General features: G+C 32.0%; 3 protein-coding genes across 6 annotated transcripts; 1 reads left to right on the top strand and 2 right to left on the bottom strand.

Moving 5' to 3' along the window:
* Positions 1–6,550: 6,550 nt before the first annotated feature.
* On the top strand, positions 6,551–8,900 carry LOC126676152 (uncharacterized). 3 transcript variants are annotated; one of them, XM_050370294.2, is made up of 3 exons: positions 6,551–6,808; positions 7,655–7,808; positions 8,529–8,900. In XM_050370294.2, the coding sequence occupies exons 1-2, from the start codon at positions 6,647–6,649 to the stop codon at positions 7,805–7,807; spliced, it is 315 nt and encodes a 104-aa protein (XP_050226251.1). In that variant the 5' UTR covers positions 6,551–6,646; the 3' UTR covers position 7,808; positions 8,529–8,900. The 3 variants fall into 3 exon arrangements, with proteins under 3 accessions (XP_050226251.1, XP_050226252.1, XP_050226250.1); XM_050370293.2 differs by having other exon boundaries at positions 6,552–6,808; positions 8,584–8,900; XM_050370295.2 differs by lacking the exon at positions 8,529–8,900 and having other exon boundaries at positions 7,655–7,956.
* Positions 8,901–9,390: 490 nt separating this feature from the next.
* Positions 9,391–12,947, bottom strand: LOC126678753 (pentatricopeptide repeat-containing protein At1g25360). 2 transcript variants are annotated; one of them, XM_050373652.2, is made up of 3 exons: positions 9,979–12,947; positions 9,815–9,890; positions 9,391–9,682 (listed from the first exon to the last, which is right to left on the bottom strand). In XM_050373652.2, the coding sequence occupies exon 1, from the start codon at positions 12,676–12,678 to the stop codon at positions 10,282–10,284; it is 2,397 nt and encodes a 798-aa protein (XP_050229609.1). In that variant the 5' UTR covers positions 12,679–12,947; the 3' UTR covers positions 9,391–9,682; positions 9,815–9,890; positions 9,979–10,281. The 2 variants fall into 2 exon arrangements, with proteins under 2 accessions (XP_050229609.1, XP_050229608.1); XM_050373651.2 differs by having other exon boundaries at positions 9,391–9,890.
* Positions 12,948–13,194: 247 nt separating this feature from the next.
* LOC126678754 (pentatricopeptide repeat-containing protein At4g31070, mitochondrial) lies at positions 13,195–17,099 on the bottom strand. Its single transcript, XM_050373653.2, has one exon. It carries the CDS (start codon positions 17,047–17,049, stop codon positions 15,208–15,210), a length of 1,842 nt encoding a protein of 613 aa, XP_050229610.1. The 5' UTR covers positions 17,050–17,099; the 3' UTR covers positions 13,195–15,207.
* Between the last annotated feature and the right edge of the window lie 209 nt (positions 17,100–17,308).

Raw genomic sequence — 17,308 nt, 5'->3', positions numbered from 1 at the left:
ACCCAATGCACCCAACGTTTGCAAAAATAAACAATCAGGCCCCTCAGTTTAACGCCATTTCATTGCTCGTAAGACTCTGTTAATGTGATCCTACGTGGCAAAGATAAAAGGATCATTTATGCCCCTAAGATTTGGGTCCGGTATCAAATGAACCCTTAACGTTTGAAAAAGGTTCACTTATGCCCCCCAACGTTTGAAAAGATTATTCTCGTGAATAACAGCAAATCTGATGTCCTTTACGAAGAACAAATGATATATATTCTTTGTGAAGAACAGATCTGCCGGAAAAAAATTCTAGTAAGGAGTGATGGCTGCAGGAAATTTTTTTTCCGACAACGGATCCGATGAGTGCGGCGATCGGTAAATTGAAGTGGTTTCAGGTAAAAATGGAAGGGTAAATTGATCTGGTTTACATAATTTAGAGGGAGTGATATCCCCACTCTCTTTGGGTGTTTTTGATATAAAAACGCTAATTGCGGGTTAGTTTGACTTAAAAACTTACAAAATGACTCATTTGATATTTCATGGCAAGTTTAGTTGGTAAATTGGCCCTTTGTTCAAATAACTATTAATAGGTTAATTAACTCAAAATCAACACATCTGTTTCAAACTGAACATTGTGCAAAGCCTACCCTTTGATCCAGGTTAAAGATTCTTTAAAACTGATAGCTTCCGCCATGACAGGCTCTTGTAGCCCTGACATCGAACAAGCCCTTGCTTTTAGATATTTACCATCATGATCTCGCACCAAACAAGCGATTCCAATACGATGATTTTCGCGAAATATAGCAGCATCCAAATTACAGGTGACATGACCAATAATTTAAAAGAAATATAAAAATTAAAAATTGATTTAGTTAAAAAGATTATGATAATTAGTTTTATTAAATTAGAGTAGATTTTAGTGAATTTTACATGTTTCGTAATTTGATAATCTATTTTTTTATTTCTAATTAAAAAAATTGGATAATTGAATTTTGAATTTATAATCACAATGAGCTCACAACTATTGCAGAGAAATTGTATTATTTATATAACAAATACATCTCAGATATATTTTTAATATATTTATTATAATTCATAATTAATGTATTTATTATAATTCGTAATTAATTTTGTACTTTAAAAAAAAGGGCCATTCATTTTCCTAAAATTTGGAGTCTGGATCAAGTAAGCTCTCAACGTTCGGAAAGGTTCACCTAATGCCCCCAACGTTTGTAAAAATAAACAATCAGGCCCCTCATCTAACATTTTTTCTAGATTACTACATTTTTTCTAGATTCCTCAAAATTAATCCCTTTGCTGGATGTTTATACCAAGTCAATGAAATATTTTCTGGTTCACGCTCATGAAATATTTTCTGGTTCACGCTCATGAAATATTATGTTGAGAAAGGTAACAAACTAAGAGTAATTAATATGTATCCAAAATTGATAGACATTACAAAATTAAATACAACATAATAAGGAAAGTAAATATTAGATGCAGGAATCTAGAAAAAATGTATTGAAATTAAAATACTATAAATTTAAATTATTGATTTTTAGCCAATTATTTTGACACTGCCTTGTAAGTATTATACCATTTTATAGTAATTCAGGAAAGCATTTCATTAGTATTAAAAAATCCTGTTTCCTAGCTATAATTCTATAGCAATAATACCAATTAGGAAAGCCCAAAAAAAAAAACAAATAAATTAAGTGAGAATTCTCACTGGTGTATTTATTTGTTACTATATTAAGTGTTTTCTAATAAGAAAACTTTCATAAATTAAAAATTATTTACTTCACAAAAACAATTTTCTTTTCTATTTAAATTTTCCGAAGATATAATTTTTAATATATATATATGACTTATATTTTTTTGAAAATAGTTAATAAATTCATTTTACCTATTTTAAAAGATAAAAACAAATGAGTTGAAAGATACCATATTTATTAATTTTATTTCTATAAAAGAAATGTTAATTAAAAGAAATAGACCAATATTTTGTTATTAGGGAAACAATCAATGATTAGAAGAATTCGATGTAATAATTATATTTACTAAATTAGAAGGGAAATGATATCATTTTATCAATGTATTAATTGGTGAGAATTCTCACTGATAATCAGTATTATTTTGTTACTATAGAAATTGTTTTCTAATAAAAAACATTTCATAAATTAAACTTATTTACTTCAAACAAACAATTGGTTTTTCTATTCAAATTTTCCAAAGAAACAATTTTTAATATAGTAAGACTTATTTTCTTGAAAATAGTTTATAAATGTATACATATTTAAAAAAAAACAAATAAGTTGAAAGATATTTACTAATTTTATTTCTATAAAAGAAATGTTAATTAAAAGAAATAAACAAATATTTATTATTAGGGAAACAATCAATGATTAGAATAATAATTCAAAGCAATAATTATCTTTACTAAATTAGATTATGGAAAATAATATCATTCTATAAATTATTAATCATTCAAAAGATTTACAATGACACTCATAAATTCAAAAATTCTATATTAATTTTCATAAATTCAAAAGATTTACATTAATGACCACAAATCTGCAATCACACTATATAAATAACGTCTCCGTTCGTTGTAAAAAAATCACAAGAAACATAAACTAGTAAGCCAGAGAATTATATATAAAAGATTAATCTTCATCAACTATGGCTTCATTCGCTCAAATTCTAGTCATGTTCCTGATATTTTCAGGTATGTATTTTTGATATTAATTCGTTTTAATTTTAGTATATAAAAAAATTGGAATGAAATAAGAAAAAGAGTTATGAATGATAAATAGAGATGTAATTTTGTTTGAATATTATTGTTGCAGTTGCATCAACAGTGAGTCATGCTCAAGGATGCCGTAAACCACCACTATATACAAGTGGATGTGTTGCGAACAAATGTCAGACAGATTGCTATGCTAAGTACAACGATCCGACTGTGCCTGTGCCTCCGATAGGGCTTTGCGTTCCGTCCGGACCCAAAGGATCAGCACCATATGGTTGTGTGTGCTATGTTAAGTGTTAACCACTGGAATTTTGTTATTTATCCCGTTCCTTACTATAATAAATTGAAATTGTGTGTTTAATTTCTTCTTCTTATTAGTATATCATTACTATATTTATGTTTGATTATTGAAATAATAAAATAGATATTTTAAATTTAATATCAATAACTATCCAACTTAAATTTAGACAACTTATAATATTAATTATAGATATAGATTTATATTATTCTGTTTTATTTTGAAAAACTAATTAATCATGTTTTTATATATTATATTGTATTACAATTAATATATGTTGCCTTCAACTATCTTTGGCTGTTGCCTTCAAACAAAGTATGAGCATATTATTAGGGGTGAGCAAAATATTTGACTGACTAATTAAAGTTAAGTCCTCAAATATTTTGTTATCTAATTTATAAGACTAATTTACAATTTCAATCCTTAACTAAATCAATCCACTGACTTTTTCTGAGCAATATATTAAGCCTTTTAATATTTCAATGAGCTAAGAAAAAACATTTTTGTTAAATTGAGTATTTGAGGATCTAAGTTTAATCTTTATATGAAATCATTTCCGTTACCTTGAATAAATCTTCAAGGTCCAATCACATGGAATTTAATGTTTAGAATTTAATCACATGATTTTATCTAATAAAAGTTAATTAAAAATTGAAATACTGAATCTGTGTTACTTGCAATCAAATAATATTACATAATCAATTAATTACTGTTATATGAGATTATATGCAATATTATGCATAAATAGATCGTGTGATGGTAAAAATTAAGCATGATAAATGAATTATTAGAAGCTCCCACACCATGTACTGAGATATTTTACTTTTCAAGTCGGTCTCATTTATTAACTAATCATATGCGTTGTACAATTATGCGGATCAATATAATATTATTTTGTTGGTTTTTTTATTATAATATTTTTTTAAATTAAATTTATTATAATTAAATTAGAATAATAATGTAATAAATATTATATAATACTAATAAATTATTATTTGATTAAAAATGATATTATTTTGCATGATCTTTAAACAGATAAAATTGAAATTTTTAAACTAATTTTATTGTGTTTGATTATGTATTAAATTGATTCCAATAATTATTTAAAAAACAATAACTGATTATTTATAATATTAAAATTAATGTTCGTATTTTCTATTTTGAATTTTAAGAGTACATATTAATCTTCTAAATATTATTGTAGGGTCACACTTAAGTTATTTTAATTAGTAATTATTAACTTGAATATTTCAATAAACTTTTATTTATGAAATAAATTTAGTCAGTAATATTTAATGAAAAGAGTAGATATTAAGTAAACTTATTTTTCTTGTTAGCATATTAAGTGAATGACACATATGAATGAGGTATCAACACTTTGAGTGACCAAATATATAAATTATCATTAGAAATATACAGGTGCCTTCAAAGTATTTTGAGGTTTAAAATAACTCACATCAATTAATTATATGCTTTGTTTTTCTTTTTTGACATATTTAATTTATTATGTTATGTTTGATATTTCAACTTTGAGATATATCTTGAATAAATAAATATCAAAAGTTAATAAAACAAATATATTAAATATATTAAATTAGGGTGGTGCTATTTTCAGAGCAAAAATCACTAGGGCCAGAGCAATATTTTTCATTTTGACAAAATTGTCCTTTCTTAATTTGAGTCTATCTCGTTTCTTTTATTCTATTTTTCTTTCAAAAATATTCCAACTAACTTAAATAGAAAAAAATAATTTAGAACAATTCAGTAAAATATTTTGAATTAATAAGTCTCACTTATCAAATCCAACTAAAATTTAAAGTTGACATTAAATATACTTAAAATTAATCCCAAATCAATTGCAACAAAAAATTTTACTTTTGAATTGGAAAAATTACTGTATTATCAAATAGAGAAAAAAAATTCAATAAACATAAAAATACCGAAAATGGAAGTTAACTTAATTCAATTTCAAATTTAATTCTTCAAAGAGGAATAGAGAATAAATTTATATTATAAAATATAAATAAAAAATAAGAGAATTACCATAATTAAATGTGTTGTTTTAGGATTTTTTTATTTAAGTTAGTTGAGATATTTTTGAAAAAAAATCTATTGTAAAAGAAAAGGAGTTGACTAAATTAAGAAGGGACAGTTTTGTCAAAATGAAAAATCTCGCTCTGGCTCTAGTGATTTCTGCGCTGAAAATAGCTTCACCCTTATATCAATATATATAGTATAAAGTAGAATCCAAAAATACTGTACGTTGAACAGTGTTTTTGGATTCCAACATATTATTTTATTTCATCTTTTATTACAACCTTGCCATTTCTTTTAGTTATTTGTTTAATACGTGGATTTAAAATCTTTTGTCAACATGTGACTATCCCTATGTAAATTAAGCACAATTTTGTGAGTCCCACATGACATGCTATTTTGAATCCCACGTAGCACTTTATTAGTCCTACACTTTCAAAAAAGTATTTTGATATTAATTATTTAATTATTTAGTGAGAAAGTTATATAAAAATAAATATGTAATAATTATATAGAGATAACTGATGATTAATAAAAGTCTTATGCTTATTAATATCTTTCTTGACAAATTTACTCTAACTGAATTCTTTTAATGCCATTTGTTATCTTGCTAAATTTTTTAATTATTTCTAAATTTTTTTATTAAGTAGTCACTGTTTCAGTATTAAAAAAGGGGGACCAATAAATTTTCGGTATCAATTTTTTTTTAAAATGACAATATGGTACCGCAACAAAAATTTATATTAAACCGATAAATAAAATTGTTAAATAATTACAAGTTAGTTGTTCCAGCCGGTTTATATCAGAAAAAGATGACATGACGTATAAGGTGACAAAAATATATATGTGACTAACCGGCATTTTTACTGCTACCGAAATGAAACCGGATGGAACAACTAATTTGAAATTATTTAATAAATTCAGACACTATTTTAATATAAATTTTTGTTAAGACACTATATTGTCATTTTTTTAAAAATTTCAGACGCCAAAAATAAAAAAAAAACTTCTTCATCTTGCCTTTGTATAACTCTTTTTTTTATATACCAATAAGGTAACTTAAATGATATAAATTTTGGATAGTAAAATGTTAAATCATGCATTTAGATCTTTCACAAAGAATTTTTTGCGCTCACAACATTTTCATTTTCTTTAATTGCGTCCAATATATCAATATTTGAGTATTTGTTTGAATGTCCTCTTGCAATACCTCTGTGAATTAACGGAAGCAGTAAAACCCACATAATAATCAGTAAAGATCCTTTGAGATATATAAAAAAGAAAAGTTAGTAATGAAAAATTTATCATTTTCGTGCACGAACTATCACTGTTTTTAAAATTCGATGCTGAGTTGTCACCGTACAAGGCCCTAAAATATTAAGTTCGATCCACAAGCCCAAACGAAAATAAGAGCCCGCAAAACGCAAAGCCGGGCCTAAAAAGGCATGTAAGCCATATACAGAGAGAGAGAGAAGAAACCAGCATTCCCACTGCCAAGGGCTGTTACTGTTATTAATGAAATAGTAGAGGTGGGGGATTAGGGTTTTACAGAGAAGAAATTTGGGGAAAATAAAGCAAAGATGAAATCGGTAGTGGGAATGGTGGTTTCGAACAAGATGCAAAAATCAGTAGTGGTAGCAGTTGATAGACTGTTTCACAACAAGGTTTACAATCGCTATATTAAACGCACCTCCAAATTCATGGCTCATGATGAGCATGACCGCTGCAATATTGGTGATCGTGTAAGCAATCTCTATTTTTTCTTTAAGTTTGTTCATCAAAATTAAATCCAAACCCAGCTTCTGAAATTGGGTACTTCATATCTATGCAAATTTATGTTTATACCAAGGAAATGAAATTTAGAAATCTATTCTTGATATTGGGTATTTTTGACTTGCTAATTGTATCTTTTTGTAACTTGGTTAGTATAAACGAGTTTTACTTTTCGTATTTGCTTGTGAAATTGCATTTTGAACAATTTCATAATTACAGTACAGACCACCATTGAGAATTCTAGTAGAAGAACGAGCCTTTTGTCAGTTCCGCGTCTCTTGCTTAAACCTGCTGATTTTGTTTTTGCCTACTAATCCTGTTTGTTCACGGTTTAAATTTAATAAGTACATGCTATTTTCTTGTAAATTGTCCTTCCTATATGTGTTTACTAGTGGGTACAACATAATTTAATGATGTAGCCCATCTGAGGAAACACCGATGTCTTGCTGAAGTGTTCGAAGAGGGCTTAAGTGCAAGTCTTGAGGAACTTAGAGGGAGCAGGGATGTATAAGATATACCTCCGTGTAGCATACAAATCTGTGTCGTTTTCTTTCTTTTTATATTTTTAATATATGACGGGACTCAAAGTTGAGCTGGATGCTCTAAGGCTTCTGCTCTGTTTCTTGGGAGTTGTATTTTTTTGGTAATTTATGTAGTTAAATTATTTAAGCGAGTAATTTTCTTGAATTATGTGTCTTTCTTCCTGATTTTCATATTTTCTACTAGTATGATTCATTAGATATAAAGTGTGAGTCACTTTGATATAAGTTCTATATGTAATTGGATAATATCATAAGTTCGTTAAATTTTTTCAGGTTAGGTTAGATCCTTCTAGGCCGTTGAGCAAGCGAAAGCACTGGGTTATTGCTGAAATTCTTAAGAAAGCTCGGATTTATGTGCCTCCATCTGCTGATAATACTACTAGTTCGATTAACACTACCGAAGCAACAACTACTTCAACCTCTTGAGGTTTGCTGAATTCCTTGTCTATTATGAACTTCACTTTGTTTTGCTTCATCTTTATGCAAAATAGTAATGCAAACGTTTAATGTTATATTATTCAGATATAATAAAGTTGAATCTTTCCTTCGACAAATAAACTCACACCTTTACCTTATGTCCAGGGATGCGTAATTTTTTTGCATTTATACAAATACAACTTAGCTTCTCTTTAGTTTATTTGTGTCTTTATGTTGCATCAGATTTAAATTGGGCTCTATCAGTTCTTGTGATTTTTAGTCAATGCACAAGAACACAACATCGATCAAATATTAGACAAATTTAAATGAAAAAATAAAATAAATCGATTAATCTAATTTAACTCAAAAAAAATCGTCTTTCTATTCAATTTTATTTCATTTTAAAAATTAGTTTGATTCAAACTACATGCTGAAGTTATGTTTTCTATAGAAAATTTTGGTTCACTTGATGGTTAATATTTCATCTCATGTGACTTAGCTTAGATTGGTTGTGCTTTATTCCATACAATGAAAACGAGTTCAATCGTAATCATGGTAAGCCAAGATGTGAAGTAATTCTTATATACTTGGCTGGTTTGCATGTTGCATATGTTAATTATGAGCGTATGTATTTTAATGTTGCACGAGAGGTATATGGCTGTTTGCTTGTTATGCAAGTTGCATTTTGGTTGACATTGTCAACAATAATATGGTTTGTTTAAATTTACAGTTGAATTTGGAGAGCTGATTACTATAAGCGATATATTTCTTGTGAAATTTGATAGATATGGAACTCTAGCATCAGGGTAGAGAACACCGAGAAATACAGAGAACAGCAAGCCGAAGTATGAACAAATCAAAAGACAGTTGTCTGCATTCCCAATTGAATTTTGTTTGAATGTAGACATATGAACCTTAAAGGATCTTAAGTATATTTCACAAATTCTCTAAATTTTGATTCCTTTTCCAATTAATATTTGTGGGATTGTTCTGTTGAAGATCAATAAACAGCCTTCTCATCCCAATAAATGTAATGGATAAGGGAGGATAGGCCATTAACAATTTTCAAATTCAAATTAAAAGAGAGAGGTGGGGTTTTTCAGCTTCTATATCTTGATGAACAAAGTTATATGAAGAAATGTTTTTAATATTTTTGGTCAGAATACATATTTTTATGACCTAAAATCATTGTAATGAGATAATAGAGAAGTATACGCATTTATCAGCAGCCATGATTACACTCTAAATTGTTTGCTCTCGAGCATTAGCTCTCCGACTAATATAACTAATACAACAAAACAAGAAGGCAATTTATTAGATAAAGACTTGTTATCTTCACTTATTGGTTGAAATACCCAAGGGATTTCATTGTTGTTGACCTCGCAACAATTGACTACCACTACAAAGAACTCCAACAAGACGATAAATGTCATTGCCATTCCTTGAAAGTCCAATACAATGCCAAATCGGATAATGAAATGAAATTTATTACAATTTATATATATTCGTATAGTTATAAAATATAAAAATGAAGGGTTAATGTGATCAAAGGAATGTCTTTTCCTGAAAATTAGATTATACACATTATGGACTTAACTAATAGCATCGCATTCAATAAATAATTCAAAACATCCGAGTCTCAGGAAATTTTCCTACAAACCTCTGCAAGCAATGCAGTATGAGTAACCCCCCAAATACTTTCAATGCTCAATGATACTGCATCCAGAAGATAAGTATTTAGTACTAGTGGAGTACTTATGTTAACCAGGCGAATAAATCTCTTCTTCGACTGCCTCCAATCATGAGTAAAAAAATTCCATTGATTGTTTCTAAGTAATAGTAGCAGAACAAGCCACACTTTTCTTTGACTTCCCATTCTTTGAACTGAAATGCAACATTGAAATGGATTGCTACTTCGATTTCTTGGATAATAATAGAAGATCTAAGAAATCCGAGCTTGATTTCCTGAGAAAGAATATTTGAAAGGTACAAGGCAAAAACTATTTTGTTCAATACCTTTGGAGGTACTCGAAATGGAACATCAAGCCTCAACTCCAGCAGCATTCGTGTTGTATGGGACACACTGTATGACCTGAATCATGATAAGTATGACCAAAAAATGAGACAATAAAAAATCATGACAACAAAGCACCAAAATCTGTGATGAATGCTGTACATACCATTGAGTCGTCATAACTTGTAGAGCTCTGCATCGAAACATAAAAAATAAGGGGGACAGAAAACCAGTATTGGTTCCAGATTGAAAAGTCTTTTCAGTGTTTACATTCTACTTCGAAATTTCACTTGCTTTGTCTTTCAAAAATGTTTATATGAAAAACCAACCTTCGGTCGTGTGTAATTGTTGTATAATCTTCTAAAAATTGTGTACATCAGAAATTGTATTCATGCGGTAACTAGCAAGGCTTCACTTTGAAAAGCCACCAAAAACCAAAAAAAATTCTAACTTGAATCCTAGAAATTGCCTACCAGTAATCTCCACAAGAACATTCACCATCCCTGAAATGATGAAACCTCTTTCCATCTCTCACAACAATTGTCCTTTTAACAACTTTTGACATATATTTTATTGCATTGTGGCAATCACCACAGATCCTAAGGTTCTTGAAAACCCTGACAGTGGCTCCAAGAGGAAGTTTCAAAAGTCCAAAAGCAACTGCAAGCTTCTCACTGTGAGTAGACAAGGAATTATCTTTCTGGTCATACTCCAAATCACGCACCGCAAACTTTTTATCTGGAACATACCCCAATTTTCTCATTTCCAGGCACAGATGATCAAGATAATTATAAACTGCCAGCACCTCAGGGTGAACAGCATCATCAACCAAGAATACGTGGACCATACTCTCAATTTCAATCCAACTACAACCGGGTTCCTTCTTCACCCCTCGGTCCTTCATTAACTTCCGCACTTTGGCCACGTCTGCCAATCTCCCTGCTTCAGCATATATGTTTGACAATTGTACATAGGTTCCATCATGTTGGGGCTTTAGCTCAAAGAGTCGCTCTGCAGCTGTAACACCCAGATCCATGTTCTTATGTATTCTACAGCCGGCAAGAAGAGCTTCCCAAATTGGAGCACCAGGTTCAGAAGGCATTGATTCAATTATACTCTTTGCTTCGACGAATTTCCCGGCTCTACATAACAAGTCAATGACACGGGCGAAATGATCTTCACCAGGAACTATTTTGTAAACATCATACATTATATTGAAATAATGACGTCCTTCTTTAACTAAACCAGCATGGCCACAAGCAGAGAGAACTGTGAGAAAGGTTATCCGATCAGGCATTATTCCTTCTGCTAACATCTCTTCGAAAAGTTGTATTGCTTGAACCCCATGTCCATGCTGCCCCAGAGCTGCAATCATTGCATTCCATGATACCGAATCAACACAAGGCATAGTAAGGAATAAAGAGTTTGCATCTTCAACTACCCCACATCTTGCATACATTGTTATTAGAGCATTTGCTGCTGAAAGACTTGAATCAAACCCAAACTGGACAAGTTGAGCATGCAATTGGCATCCTTGTTTCAGCGATCCAAGCACAGAACAGGCAGTAATAGCTCCTGCAAATGCATAATCACATGGTTCAATACCTATTAACTTCATCTTGTTGAACAGCTTCAAACTCTCTTCTCCAAACCCATTTTGCGCTAATCCTGATATCATTACAACCCATGTCAAAATGTTCTTCTCAGGCATCTCTTTGATAAAGGTTTTAGCTTCATCCATGCATCCAGCATTAACATACCCAGATAAAATTGCATTCCATGACACAAGGTCCCTCACTGTCATTTTGTTGAATACATTCTGAGCCGCGCCAACTTTACCACATTTCCAGTATAACGTAATCAATGCATTATTTACAGGCAAAACAAAATCTGGTGAAGGATTAGTCTCTGTTTTTACAACGTGAGCATGCACCTGCTTACCATGCTGGAAGAAACCAGCATAAGAACAAGCAGTTATAATACTAGTATATGTATACTCATCCAACTTTAGCCCTGATAAATACATTTTCCGAAACATCTCCAGTGCTTCTTGATAAAGTCCACGATGCATATAACCCGAAATCATTGCATTCCAGGCGACTACTAATTTCTCACTCATCCCATCAAAAACTTCTCTCGCTCCATCAAGATCATCATTCTTAATATACCCCGTAATAATAGTCGTCCACGACAACTCATCTTTCTCAGAAATCTCATCAAACAATCTCTTAGCCGCACCCATCAAGGACGAAGATACCACCGATGGCGAAGATGCACACTTAACATAAACAGACAGTAATGCATTCAACACAGAAGTAACAAACCCGACTCCCGACTTCACCACAGCACAATGCAGCTGCTGGCAATGCCTTTCATGTTCAGCAACAAGTGACAAAGCACCAAGAACACTAGTAAAAGTAAAATTATCAGGCTTAAAACCATTTCTTCTCATATCACAGAACAATTCAACAGCAGCATGACCATCATGGTTATGGGAGTAAGCAGTGATCATAGCATTGTGAAAAACAGTGTCTCTCATGATCAAAGGAGTTGCAAAGAATATATTTCTCGCAAGTTTTATATCCTCACTTGCAGAATAAGCAGTAATCAATGTGGTTCGAGCAACTATATCTGGGTTAGGAATTTCGTCGAACAGGTGGCATGCGTAAGTGAGTTTCGATGATTTGCAATAAATATCGATTAAACGGTTGAGAGTATGGCCATGTGGCTTGAACCCAGAAGCGATCATGTGGGCATGGACTGAACGAGCAAAGGGAAAAGAGCGGGGGCGTTGAGGGCAACATAGTTGAAGAAGCTTTGTGTAATGGTTTGCCCATATACGAATGCAATCTTTAGAGTTTTTCATGTCTATTATTATTATTAGAATTTCATGGTATTTTTCTTCTTTGCAGCATTTGATAATGGCGGCAAATGAGGTATTTGAAAAGCCCTTGCATTGTTTTAGTTTGGGTTTAGGCTTTTAAGATGAAAGTGGATATATTTGCAGTTGTAGTTAGCATTTTTTGTAAGAGAGTTCTTGTGGGTGGACAAAAGTGCACTTAATTTTACTACTAAATCCGGTCTGAATCAGACAGACCCGATCCCGCATTAGATTTTCACTCTTTTAATGAACAGAATATATTTAAAATTTCATATAGATAAAAAGCATCTAAATTGATAAGTATAAGCAAATTCATAAAGGCCAAACCCATACTAAGACCCCTGTACTATACGAGTTTTGTTCAGAAGACCCTTATCCCAAAAAAGTTATCTCTCTGGTACCTCTACTAATATTTTTGTGATTTGAATGCCCTTTATTGGACGGAATGAAGAGAGTGTATCCCACTCTCCGTTAACTAACGGAAAATGTGATGTGGCAATCAATTTTGAGGACTTATTTCATATAAAATCATAAGTAAACAAAAGTATTGTAATACAAAATAAATTTGATGACAAAATGGATAATTTTTCCATCATCTTCTTCCTTCTGCTATCAACAACTTCAAAATCAAAATCAAAACTCTTAAACTCAATCATCGCTCGAAGTCGAACGCTAGACAAACAGCCTTTACAGCTTCCTTCTCGTCATGTCCATATTCGCGGTGTTTGGCCGGAGGAGTTCGCTAACGGCAGAAGTGTGGCCGGAAACCAGTTCAATGCCATGTATACCGGTAAAATGCGATGGACTTGTTAAGCAGCAAATTTTTTCACAATAAAACAACCCATTCACTCTCTTCACTTCCATAATCACATATATCATAAACACCTTTAATTATGACCTTCACCGCCATTATCAACATTTACACATGTATCTTCAATCTCCATCCTCAGGTTTCTCTGATATGCCACAAATTCGAATTTACTACACTCCAATCTTATTAGGACCGGATCTTTTAAAAAATTTGGTGTCAGTGATCCTCTTTTCAATCGTTATGTTTAGAATTCCCAAAATACGTATGGTGCCCACTAGATGTTCGATAAAATTCTCCATAGAGACGTTCGCACTTGAAATACTCTAATTTTTGGCTTTGCTCACAATGGCAACTTTAAAATGGAGAAGGCTGCGAAGGGAGGGTTTTTCTCCTAATCAGTTTACCTTATCTAGTGTTTTAATATTGCTCCAGTTCTTGTGAGATAAGAATTGGAAGGAAATTCATGGGTGGATTTTAATCGGATCCAAAATCTGCCCTTGGAATTAGAATCTACCTATTTGAGACAGCAAAACAAGATCGAGTTAAGCTACGATAATTCTCCATTTTCATGGTGGCGGTTTTTGCATTAGCCAAGCGGATTGGTTTATGTTTTACCATATTTACACCAGCCTTGCTCGCTCTGCTAACTCCATTTTTGTCTCCCGAGCACCGTCTTCCGGCTGCGGTTGATAACTATTAATTACATTAATTTACTGGGTTGGTACTTTATTGTGTCAATTACTCCAATACTCAGTTGGGTTTGTTTCCTAAAACTTTACGAGATTGCTTATTATTGTGTAGTTCTCTATGTATTTCTTAATAAGCTTTTTATTGAATGATATACATATTCAGGTTGTCGTCGGATTATTTTGCGTCAATCATATTTTGGCTAAAAGATTATTTGATGCACGGCAAGAGAAAGGTACAGGTCATGCAATATAAAATTGGTGGGAATATGTATGTGTATGTGGGAGATGTGGATTTCTTGATAATGGGTTTATTAAGAAATCAATTTTAAATATGTACTGCAAATTTGAAAAGTTGATGATTCAGATCAAGAGGTATTGAGGAAGATGATGGTAAAATTTAGTTAAAGATCCATATATTTTATATGTATTTTGTGCATTAATTATAGGGATCAAAAAGTTAAAATGTCAAGACAATTATTTTTTACACTCTCACTAACGGCAAGTGAGATATACTCTCTCCATTCCGTCCAGATAAGGGCATCAAAATCGCAAAAATGGCAGTAGAGGTACCAGAGAGATAACTTTTTTGAGATAAGGGCTTCCTAAACAAAACTCGTATAGTACAGGGGCCTTAGTATGGGTTTGGCCATTCATAAACAGAATTTAGATAACGGAAACTAAATATTGACCGAACTTGGACTGAACTTGAATACCAATAAGATAGAACTCAAACGGTTTGCACACTGATCACATTTCTAAGGTCATAGAATCATTTCCTCTTACAAGGTTTAAACTATACTTCTCACAAATAAATGACGTAGATGTATGTTCAAGTAAACTTGAGAGAATTTTAATCGTAAAAATTTACACCTCAACCGGACATTGAATTACATATAAAAAAAATTGGATCCAGTTTTGACTACCTATGACTCTGCTAAAATATGCACCCGTCAATCTTGCTGCCTTGATATGGCACTAACAAGGTCATGTTTGACACTTACAAAGCAAGAGATTCTAGTTTCTTACAGAAATCTGGCTAAATCCATAGCATTTGTTTAGTCCTTGTGCTCTCATGAGTCTTTTTACCTCCTCTATACCAGACCAGTTACCTGATTCAGCAAAGATCATGCTCAGTGAAGTGTGGTTGGCAGCATTGGAAGGCTCCAAAGTTATAAGCCATTGTGCTAGCATTTCTGCAGCTTCTAATTGGCCATGAGCTTTACAAGCTGACACCAAAGAGCTCCATATTCTTGTGCTAGGTTTCATAGGCATTGTTTCCGTAATTCTAAAAGCATCATCTATGTTCCCTGATTTTCCAAGAAGATCGACAAGACAAGCGTAATGCTCGATGGTTAGTGGAAATTTTCCATCTTTCTTGACATTATCAAAGATCTGTTGTCCCTCTTGAACAAGGCCAGAATGATTGCAAGCTGATAAAACAGCAAGGAATGTGACTGCATCTATTTCCACACCTTTTTCTTGCATCTCACGAAAAATACACAGAGCCTCTTCGCCATAACCGTGTATACCATAGCCGGTGATCAATGTGCTCCATGACACAGAATCTTTAATATGCATTTCTTCGAAAATTTGATGTGATGCTACAAGACATCCACACTTTGAATACATATGCATAAGTGCATTCTCGACGAAAACATCAACATTCAAGCCACATTTCACAATGTAGCCATGAATTCCATATCCATTCCTAAGTGAAGTTAAAGTTGTACAAGCAGTAATTACAGCCAACAAAGTCACATAATTTGGTTCAATTCCTTCTTCTCTCATTTGCCTACATAGATTCAAAGCTTCGACACTATCTTTACTTCGAGAATAGCTCCCAATAATCGAACTCCACATCACAACATCTTTAACTTCAGATCTTTCAAAAACAACCTTAGCCAGATGAAATCCCTCTCCACTTCTGCAATACATGTGTATAAGCGAAGATGAAAAACAACGATCTGAATCAAACCCATTCCGAAATGCATACGCATGAATTTCTCTTCCATTCATAACATAACCTAACTCAGCAAATGCTGGCAAAATGGCAATCATAGTTACCCTATTAGGCCTAACTCCATTAATCTGCATGTCCCGAAAACAATCAACCGCCATATTATAATCCAAATTCGCAATGCACCCGGAAATAAACGCAGTCCAAGAAACTTCATTTCTCACTTCTATTTGATCAAACACGCAAAAAGCCGTAACCGGATCACCAGACTTAAAATACCAATCAACTAAAGAAGTCAACACAAACACATCATCTTTAGTCCCGTCACCAACAATAATAAGACCATGAATTGCTCGTCCAAGTTTCATGTGCCCTAACTCAGCACAAACTGACACAACACTCGCAACCAGCTCAGATTTAGGTACTAACCCACAGTTATACATTTCCTTAAACATTATAAACCCTTTGAAAAAATACCCATTTTGTAAACAGCAATTTATGATCGAATTCCATGAGATTGTGTCTCTAACAGGCATTGTATCGAACACTTCGAGTGCAAACTCAGTGTGAGATGATTTTGCGTAGAATGAAATTAAGGAATTGGATATGACAGGATCAGATTCGAGGCCTGATTTAAGAATAATTCCGTGGAGTTGAATGCCGAAGTGATGATGATTGGAAGACGAAGAACATGCTTTGATGAGTGTAGGGAAAATATATGCGTTTGCTGCATGGAGATGAGAGCAATGGAGTTCTTCTTTGTAAAATTGGAGAGTTTGGTGGTAAAATCCTTTTGAAACTAAATTATTTATTTTGAAATGGATGGTTGAAATTGATTTTGTCGAGCATAGAGTTGATGTAAACCGTTTGATTAAATATATATTTTTGAACTTGGACATGATTATTTTGTTAAAAGAAGGCGTCTATTATGAGCTCGTAAATGGACTGTGCTTCTCATTCAAATTTTATTTTAGCTTAATTATTGAAAATACCTCACTTTTTTTAAGCCTAAACTTTTAAAATTGTCAATCTTAGCTCACTTTCCAATTTTCAGTTTGAATTAGAAAAAAAAATGATATATCTTTCATATTTAGAATTTTTAATAGTAAAAAGACATTAGAACAATATAAAGCCATATGAAGGTCATATTTAAATTTT

The sequence above is a fragment of the Mercurialis annua genome, linkage group LG4 (assembly GCF_937616625.2).
Source record: "Mercurialis annua linkage group LG4, ddMerAnnu1.2, whole genome shotgun sequence".
Lineage (NCBI taxonomy): Eukaryota > Viridiplantae > Streptophyta > Magnoliopsida > Malpighiales > Euphorbiaceae > Mercurialis > Mercurialis annua.
The sequence above is the reverse complement of the archived record's forward strand: the minus strand, read 5'-3'. Positions and strand labels throughout refer to the sequence as shown.